At 48.5% G+C, this 9,635-nt stretch overlaps 2 protein-coding genes across 6 annotated transcripts in view; both read right to left on the bottom strand.

Moving 5' to 3' along the window:
• Positions 1–324: 324 nt before the first annotated feature.
• Positions 325–6,265, bottom strand: SLC35B1 (solute carrier family 35 member B1). Of its 3 annotated transcripts, none has more exons than XM_017650436.3 (9): positions 5,912–6,259; positions 5,196–5,299; positions 4,451–4,581; positions 4,146–4,176; positions 3,401–3,558; positions 2,246–2,372; positions 1,401–1,507; positions 1,086–1,239; positions 325–560 (listed from the first exon to the last, which is right to left on the bottom strand). In XM_017650436.3, the coding sequence occupies exons 1-9, from the start codon at positions 6,115–6,117 to the stop codon at positions 508–510; spliced, it is 1,071 nt and encodes a 356-aa protein (XP_017505925.1). In that variant the 5' UTR covers positions 6,118–6,259; the 3' UTR covers positions 325–507. The 3 variants fall into 3 exon arrangements, with proteins under 3 accessions (XP_017505925.1, XP_036854928.1, XP_036854927.1); XM_036999033.2 differs by having other exon boundaries at positions 4,451–4,556; positions 5,912–5,927; XM_036999032.2 differs by lacking the exon at positions 5,196–5,299 and having other exon boundaries at positions 4,451–4,556; positions 5,912–6,265.
• A 2,148-nt stretch (positions 6,266–8,413) lies between these two features.
• Positions 8,414–9,635, bottom strand: part of FAM117A (family with sequence similarity 117 member A) — a 41,146-nt gene continuing 39,924 nt past the window's right edge. For all 3 annotated transcript variants that reach the window (XM_017650421.3, XM_073235470.1, XM_073235469.1), the window contains one exon: positions 8,414–9,635. In XM_017650421.3, the coding sequence (XP_017505910.2) occupies positions 9,335–9,635 (301 nt within the window). In that variant the 3' untranslated portion in view covers positions 8,414–9,334.

Raw genomic sequence — 9,635 nt, 5'->3', positions numbered from 1 at the left:
TGTAGTTTTTAAAGAAATATTTGTGTACCAGAGCTTTTAGAGATAAAGTGATTTTACATTCACTGGCTCTAATAGCCAGCCACCCTTCCTGGCATATTTAGATTCTCACCTGTGGGGACAGGGGCCCAAGCACAACTGCACAGTCTATTAAATTTCCTCCCTATAATGCTTAGGCTCTCGGAGAAGTAGCCACCCAACCAGGTGAATCACACCCAGGAGGGGCAGCTTGGGCATGAGCATAAGCTCTGCTCCTTCTCTGTCTTTCCCTCTTTATTTGCACTGGGCGATGCTTCAGGTTATCAAGAACAAAAACTGCCAACTCTGTCTCGGTAAAATCCAAGTGCTTTTTTTTAGAATACATGATTTTGCTTCCTTAAAAAAAAAAAAGAAAAAAAAAACAGACTGGAACCCAGTCCTTTATCTCTATTGGGTCCATTTTCTCAAGAGATGTCACTGTTCATGATTAATAACTTAAATATTCTTGGAGTGGAGGTAGTCTCTCTCTTCCTAGTGGGATGTCTTCTTGGCTCCTTTCCCAAACTTGGCATCAAGACCGAGACCTACAGAAAGGGAGAAAATGGGCTTAGCTTTAGGAGAAAGGAAACCTACCAATGGTTTGGGGGAGGGGGAGGAGGGTTCTCTAAAACTGGAACTTTAAATATAACCAAATCCCAAGCATTGGTTTTACAAAAGTCCCTCAAAGAGAATGGCACTGAATGAAAAAAAAAAAAAAACCAAGATATGGATAATTTTATATATATATATAAGTAAAATATGGCAAGACTGAAAGAAATTTAAAAGTCAAAACTTGTAAGCTAGTTCTCTCGGCTCATCCATAACAGCATCAATTGGTAGAGAGTAAGTACAATAATCTCCTCCTCCACAGTGTCTGCGGAAGGAAATAACTACAATGAAATGCTCCTGAGGAGGGCTGGGTTAGAGGTGATGCTTCCTTTTCTCTTTTCCCTAATGAAACTGAATTAATTTCATAAATATACGTATTCATTTTAGGAAAATAAACAAACAAATAAGCTCTGTCACTGTCCTTCTGTGGCCCAGAGATGCCTGCTCTGGATGGGACTTACCCAAGAACACCAGCACAGTGCCCACCCACTGCATGGAGCTGATGGGGTTGGCGAAGAGGATCACAGAGGCCAAAATGGTGAAGAACTTTCGAGTTGTGGTGATGATGGAGCAGGTCAGGGGACCAAAATATACAACAGTCATGAAGATAAAGCTCTAGGAAAAGACAGAAAGGCAAGGTGTCAGGCTGGTTTTGGGGTATCCACCACGAGGTCAGAAGTCTGTAACAGGAAATTAGGGCTATCTTGCCACCCCTCTTCTCCCAGACAGGCAGCCTCTCTTGGGGAAGCCAAACCACCCCATCTCAAGGCACTCACCTGACCCAGGGCACTGGTCAGGCCAAAAAGAAGGATGTTATAGATGATGGTAGGGTACCTTTCGGCAAAGCTCAAGAACTCCCAGAGCTCTCCAGTGAACAGGATTCCTAGGAAGAAACATCAAAAGATGAATGGTGCATTTCATGTGCCCACACCCACGCACATACCCGCACGAGGCCTTCTAAGGTACTCTGAAGTGAGGTGGTCTGTGGAAAATGTATACAGTGAGTTTGTATTGTTTCATCAGGTATCCTTCTCCTATTTTTCTGATTAGAGTAACTAACCTGAGATTCGTCCAAGAAAGGCTTGGAAATTAGTTACCTCTGCCAAAGTGACTGAAAGCAGAGATCCTCAGGTGTTACGGAGATATCGATCCACACACTCCTAGCTCAAGGCAGCCCCCAAGCACTGGCTGCCTCCAGCCATCAGCAGCCTACTCCATTAACCCCAGTGTACTGTACAAAACTACTTCCTACACGTGCCCAGAGGAAGCAGGGATTTACAAGCAAATGCATTCATGTTTGGACTGTGTTCAGTATATATCGCACATCAACATCTCATCTCCCTCAGAAGAAGGTGAGTTCTCAAGGCACTCCTGTGCTCTATGCTGTGTGTCTTCCCATGCTACCCGGCATGGGTCTGCCCCTGATTAGGCCAGAAACAGGTAGCAAGCAGAACCTACTGGTGAAGGTTTCTCAGGGGCTTAGGCCTAAGGGCATCTTAGAGATGAGGCAGGCCCCTGGCCTGGGCAAAGTCAGCTACTGGCATCTGAGCTAGGGATCAACTGGATGCAGGCAGTCTGCCCTCTGGTGAGGCATGGGAAGAACAGCAGAACTACTACTTACCAGCTCCCAGGAGCAATGTCGACCAAAGGTTGATGTTCAACATCATGTGGTTGGAGCCTGTTTGGTAATGAGCCCGCATATGGTCCTGGGAAACACCTGTCAGTCCATCCAAGGTCAGAGACAGTAACTGGGAAAGAAAGGGTACAGCCTACAGTGAGGTGGCCAATAATGCCCCTCCCTAAGCCAGGACACAGGACACCCACCTCTCACAGGATTCTCACCTTTCTGTGTGAGATTCCTCAGAATGCACTGCTTGAGACACAGTTCTCAGAACAAAATGCTGCCATGCAGTCAAGGGTGGAGGATAGAGAGAGATCATGCTAGCTTCTTCTCCCTCCTCTCCCCCTCTCCCACCAGGCCACTAGAATGACAGGCTATCTGAGCCACGAAGTTATAATGTAATCGGGGGGGGGGGGGTGGCTACTACTTCCCAGCACAGTGCCATGAAGCCTGGTGGGCAGGGTCCTAGACTAGGTTGTGGGGAGCCACATGCATTCTTCCATTAAAGCTGGAGAGAAATCCAGTCCCAGCCCATTACCCTCTTGGTGTGTAGTACAGTATTTCAGAGACTACATTCTGTAGTCACACTGCCTGGATTAGAATCTTGGGCAAAGTTAGCCACTAACTTTGCACTTAATAGCCATGTGACCATGGCAAATGACTTAACTTCTCTTTATCTGTTTCTTCTTCTATAAAATGGAGATAATACTATCTCTGTTGTGAGATTACTGTGGTAAAAAGTGATCAATTACTACATAAAACACTTGGGACAGTGCCTAAGACACAGTGAGCAAAAGCTACTATAGTATTATTAATTATAGGATTTATTCTTGCTTCCAGGGTCTTGGAAAGCCACAGTGAGAGACATACTACTCTCCTTTCTTTGCTTTTAGGTCTCTGTGACCACACACCAGTATTTAGACACAGGTCTTGAAGTTATTGCTTCCCTAGGAAAGCTGACCTGTAGTTAAGTATTTCAGGCTACCCACTGCGGCTTTAGTACAGCCTTGGACCATGCAGCAAAAGACCAGAAATGGGCCAAGTAGAATCACAGCCTTCCTCAAGACATACAACTGGTTTCTTGCTTGTCTAGGAGGGGATGTTCCTTGGTTAAGATTACTGAACAAGGCCGCCTTTCCTACCAGGATCACATACCAGGAGTAGCTCTCCATAGCCAATTGTGTGTTCTTCCATCCCAACTACTTTCTTGGGTTTGTACATGAAAAGGGCCACTCCAGCCACAATTAGCAACACACACAGGTACTTGGCCATTGGGTACTTCTTCTTCAAGAGGGTCACTCCAAGGAGCATGACTACAGGAAAGAAATGGTGGAAAATTCAGGTACCCACAGGCATTGATGAAGCCCAACACTCTCCTCCTAAGAGCCAAGAAAAGACTCATGGAAGAAAAGAATGTCTGAGAAGGCAGGCCTACAGGGGACAAGAGGAGAGAGTGAGGCTGGCACCTGGACAGAGATGATTGAGCAATAGGGCTGAACAAAGAGTATAAGGCACAGGCAAGGTAGAGAACAAAGGTGAAAGGTCCAGGAAGGAGCAGGGCAAGGAGAGGGACAGTGGAGGAGAGAGAGAGATTGAGAGAAAGAAACTAATAATTGAAATGGGATTTAGGGTATCTAATGATAATGTAGACAGATGGGACACCAAAATGACTAACCATGTGAAGCAGATTAGGTCAACTTCTACTCCTAGCTTATGCATATCCAACAAGACAAGAAATGATAAAGAGGACAAGATGGCAGGAGGAAGGGATGGGAGGAAGTTCCTGGAGATAGTTATGATGGGATGTCAAAATCCGGAGGGATACAGAGGTCCAAAAAAGGAGGGAGCTTACTACAGGAGCAGTGAGGATGGAAGATGGAGACCATCTTCTTCTGCTTACCTGGGATTGGCTTGCAGGATTTACCAAGGACCTGAAATTAAATTCAGCAAATAATTTCTGAGCTTCTGTGATGTACCCAGTCCTGTGCTAAGATGAGTAACCGTGGGCCTGCACCACTGACTGCAGCCTCACAAAGCAGCCCTGTCATGGCCACCCCACCACTACTAGAGCGCAGATCTATGGCCCTTGGCACTCTGAATTTCTTAAACACACTTTCTTTTTATTTAAGTCACAGACCTCAGGGGAAGATCCTGTTCTTTTCAAACAACTTCCGAGCCAACCCTCATCCCACCCTGAGGTTGCACCTGAGTTGGGTAGTTGACAAACTGTAGCGCTGAGTTGCTGGAGACCATGGCACCCAAATAGGAGATAGAACAGGCAGCATAGAGCCAGCTCCGAGTACGATCCACCCTGGCAGTGTCAAAAAACTGGATCACTGAGAGAAGACAAAACAAAAAAATAAAACAAACAAACAAAAAAAAAAAACCCCAAGAGAAGCCTGGTGGGCCTAAGATGGACCACTGAGTAAAAGTCAAAGCCACATGAAAGGAACTTGTCTGTCAGAGCAGACGAATAAAAGTCAAAGCCACATGAAAGGAACTTGTCTGTCAGAGCAGACGAGAAGCACACGTTATTTCTGTCCTCTAAGATTATTCAATTCTCCAATCCCACCTAAGTCTAACACAAGACCACATAATGGGCAGGGGAGCGGGGCTCCTTTAATTCAAAGGACTAGTTAGCCCTGCTGATAGTTCCCAAGGAACAAAGAAAGATCAAAACATGCTTGAAGTTGACACATAAAGGAAAATCAAAAGAACAGAGAAAAAAAATTTAACTATTCTCAGTAGGCATCTGGAACAAGAAGACCCATTCTCTGTACGTTTCTGACTCAGAAGTTGGTCTTATTTAAGAAAATAGGGTTTTTAGACTGAACAGAGACTGTGTAAAGGGGGTGGGGTCTCGATAGTTAGACCTAACAGTTGGATCACTGCCTAATGCCCAAGATACAAAGGGGAGGTGGGCACACAACATTACTATACAGGTACTCACAGATCTTGGCAAACACAGCATTGATCACACACTGGATGAAGACCAAAGTTAAGGCAAAAGTGAACGTCTCCTGCTTGGCTCCCTCCCCATACCTTCCTCTTGTTCTAAGAAAGAAAAGTGTGAGAAAGAAAGGGGAGGAATCAGTGTCATCATTCAGAGCCACTGAATGCTTTGAAAATATCTTGCCACCCTGGTAAGGATCAGTGGGCTTATTTACAAAAGGGGCTAGTTTTATCGGATCTAGAAACTAGACAGCCCAGCCTGCTGATCCCGTTGCTTAGGGAAAAGTATTGGTAAAGGATAGAGCTAGAGGTAACGTGGAAAAGAGGATGGTGAAACGAGGTACCCCAGGAAGGAGATGAAGGGACTTGGGCTACATACAGCAGCAATGCCGTGGATAGGAACATTAGCTGTTTAAAAGCATCTGGGATGCTCCTCCTTCCGAAGAGGAGCCGACACAGGTCATGGAAACCTCAGCCTGTAAAACCCTTAGAGTTAACAAGGGAAAAGCAATTAAGGGAAGAAAAATAACCAAGTCCTAAGATTCCGGAGACCACCTTGGGCATTCTGGAAATCTGGGTTAGCTCAGCCGCAGCTGCAGGAGGGCAAAGGCAAACAGGGGACAGAGGTGGGAAGAAGGCGAACCCGGCCACAGGAGGAAAAGGAGACGGGATAGCGGGGGATGTCTGCGGTCTGGCCCCGGGGATCCGGCTCACATCTTTTCCTGCAGGATCCCATAGTAGAAATAGCAGACAAAGACGCCGAGGAAGCAGAGCGGCAGGCGCAGCCGGTCGGGCACCAAGGAGCTGCTAGCAGCCATGAGACGCCCGGACGACCCGACCCGAGACCCGCTCACAGCCGGCAGCGGCGGCGGCGGCGGCAGCTCCACACGGACATCGCCGACCGGCGACAGGGACCTCATAGGAACTGCATGCGACAGCCGCTCAGCAGGGCCTAGCAGCCACCGCCAGAACTGCCAGCTCACGGTCGCAGAGAGAGAAACTCCTCAGAACCGAACAACCGCTTCCAGGAAAGGAGATCCACCCTGGGTCATTGGCTTCGTCCCTGTTGGCCAGAACAGCCAGCTTCCCCGAGAGTAATGCCTTGCCTTGGAGATCTTCCGATCAGGCAACTCTGAGGACAACTGCGACCCAGAGTTCGACGGGATGGCCTAGGAGAAAAGCTGCCGCGGTATGATGACGTATGATGATGTGGAGGTCACCAATTGGTTGCGCTGTGCGAAGACAGACAGGTGAGCGGGAGGGAGGAGGTGCAGCCTGCTGGGCAAGTAGAAAAGCCTTTTTCGCTGCGGGCGGTCAGGCTTCCGCTTGGAACCTTGGCGCCCTCTAGCTGCTGCCCTGCCTCCGAGGCTCTACCCCTTCTAGCAGAGGAGCGTTCCTCTTCCTAGGGAACGTCACTAGGCTTCCAAGGGCGGCAGGGCTCTTGTCCCAGCTCTGTCACTTAAAGGCAGGGTAACCTACGCCTGTCATCTGAATTGAGAGCCAGTTTTCCCAGTCTGTAAACTAGGGATAACTAGTAATAGCCACCTTGTCACCTTTTGACTCTTCTGAGGATCAAATGAGCTGAGGTTTGTGAAAGTGTCTTATGAAACTGTATAGTGTGCTGTGCAAGTTTAAGGTATTATTAGTCATTACCCTTTCTCGACTCTGATCTTATTTCCTCACATCCTGGAGGTGGAAATGGAAGTTTACTTAAGTGAATTTTCTTCACGGTGTTACAACTCAGCCACAATGGCGCAAACCCTCACACTGCCCTTCCATTAAGCTCCTTGTCAGGCTCTTCCCTCACCCGTGTTAGTAGGCCACTATGTGCTAGCACCCAGAGCTAGGGCAAGAACGACCCCGGCGTTTTCCACTGCCACCCCCAAACTCCCACTTAATTACCCGACTCTGGACTGCTTGCTCTCTGGGTAGGGGCTGCTCCTTTGGCACAGCCTCAGGCAAAGGAAGGAAACTCGGGGCAGCACCACACCCATCACTCCGGGCCTGACTCACTAAGGTTTGGGGGTAGGCCAAACATCTTTCAGGGGGAGGGGTAAGAGATCAAAGATAGGGTCTGTCCTCAAGACCTCCTTTCTCTTAGCGTGGGAGGGGGACCCCACATATTTGCTCTCTTGCCTAGTGGCTTAGTCCACTGAATCAGCCCATGATTCCAGGGCACCCAGCAGCAGCTAGGGTTTCCGTCCCAGCTCTGCCTCTTCCAACAACTCACTTGACCTGAGTCGGTTCCTCATCTGAAATTAATGCGAACAAGCAGGAGAGTGCTGAGGTTAGAAGCATGGGCACTGGACTGAAATGACAGGGTTCCCAATCCTAGCTCCCCCACTTGCATGTGTCTTTGGGGTAAAGTTATTTTATCTATCCTTCCCTCATTAGCACAGTGGGACTTACCACATTTCTCTCACTGTTACTGGGCTGTTGTGATATTTCAATGACATTTTGTGTAAAGCACTTAAGGGTATCTGATGAATGGCAGGTAGTTAGGACGGCCTGGTTTAGGAGTTTATCTGGAGGTCTAATGAGATAGGTAACAACTGTTACTGTGACTGCCCCTGGGGTAGTCAAATTTTCACCCTTACAATGGGGACAATGTGTCCTGTGAAAACGCTTTGTCAATTGCAGCACCATCAGAATGTTGGGATGGTTATTCCCATTTTCCCTAAAAGCCTAAGAGCGTTTACAGATGTGGCTGAGAGAACAATAGTTTCTTCTACCTTCTATGCTATGGATACTCACTGAGATGGAAAGAGTACTCATAAGGAGCTAAAGCTTCCCTAAAACCATGCCAATAGATTCAACCTGAATGCCATTCCCTGGTCTTACACCCCTTGCCGGTGCAATGAGCACCCACAATGTCAAACCTCCTCTTGGTCACCCCCCCTTCCTCTCTGAAATCCACACTTCTCTAGCGCACTTTTTCAGACTCACCCAAGAATGGATGGCTTCCCCACTGACTCCACCCAAACCTCCACCACACTTTTCACTCTGGCAGCTTTTCCATGGGCCACTACTTAGATGTCTGTGTGAAGAATACAAGCCTGGTGGCCTGAGGACAGGGACTCTGTCCACCCATGTACTACCCACATCCACACCACTTGTGTTAGTAAAGGCTCCTCTTGAAGACAAGGATGGAGTGATAATACCCTCAATCTCCATCCTGTTCCCCCTCCCCCAAAAATATTTAACAGAACCTCAAGCTGCTGGGAATACTTATTTATTTGGTCTATTAACACCAAGATCTGCAAAAAAAAAAAAATCTAAACACAGGATAAGAAAACTTGAACATTAACATTCTTCTTCAATTTTGTGTAAGCTCTGCAGTATGGAAAATATACAAACTTCAAACAGCTGCAAAAATAGTGTCTTTGGGAGAAAATAGAGTTTCTACATCGATACAAGAAAAATAGGCATTTTTCTAATCCAACCCAGTCCTGGGGCAGGTGGAGGGTCACCACTTGCCACCTGGAGGAATGCCAGCTCTCCCTCTTCCCCACTACCCACCTGGGGCTGGGCAGGCTGGGCTGCTGCTTAAGACAATCTTAGGGTGAAAGCGAGATGAAAATGCCACTTGGGAAAACGCTTGGTTCCCCCCTCTACCAGCAGCTGGATTGGTCAAGTGTTGTGGCCCTTTAGGGCTGCTTTGGTCAGCTCCTCCAATGAGAGGGAGGCATGGGGACGAGGGCTGAGAGGCGAGGGGTCAGCTATCTTCAGGTCTCTTCTGTGTCTGTAGGGGAGAGGGAGGGAAATACATGGTGTCCCCTCTCCTTCAGTCATGACCAGCTTGCTCCATGACAAGGACAAATGCCCCATATACAGTCCTTTGGACTCACACCCAGGGGTGGGGGACCCAAGCCCTTCTGGGTGAGTTTTCCACCAAGTGAGAGAGGCGGCAAGGACACAGGTGTGACTTGTGAGCTGCCCAGCTGCTAGTGGAGAAGGCAGGTCCCCTCACGTTCAGAGGGGCTGGTATCCATCAGAAAGAGGACCCAGGCTTTGACACAATAAATGAAAGTGCTCGAAGGCCAAGAGGGGCTCCTTCCTCTCCCACCTCAGGGGAACTAGGGAGGGGCCTGCCACCAAGGCACTGGTCTCCATGGTAAAGTGGTGGGGATGGGGCCCTCAGACCACCAGGGAGCTCTGGAACAGTACAGGCTCTTCTGATGGTGGGGTGCGCTGCCATGGCTCGAATGGCAGTGACGAGGCCTTGGAAGCCTCTGGATCCTTCCGAGGTGGTGGCCTGGGGCTGGCAGGGGGAAGTGGGGACCCTGGGCTTGAGGGGCAGTTACGGAAGATGAAGCCCATGCTGGGGAAGAGGGGCTTCATCAAGCTGACGGGGCAGAAGGCTGAGCCAGTTGGGTTGAAATGGACTTTGTTCTTGTCAGGACAGGAAGTCAGGAAGGCCAGGTCAGGACCCGGGGAC

This window comes from Manis javanica, chromosome 4 (assembly GCF_040802235.1).
Source record: "Manis javanica isolate MJ-LG chromosome 4, MJ_LKY, whole genome shotgun sequence".
NCBI lineage: Eukaryota > Metazoa > Chordata > Mammalia > Pholidota > Manidae > Manis > Manis javanica.
Note: the sequence above shows the minus strand (reverse complement) of the source record. Positions and strands in the feature narration are given on the sequence as shown.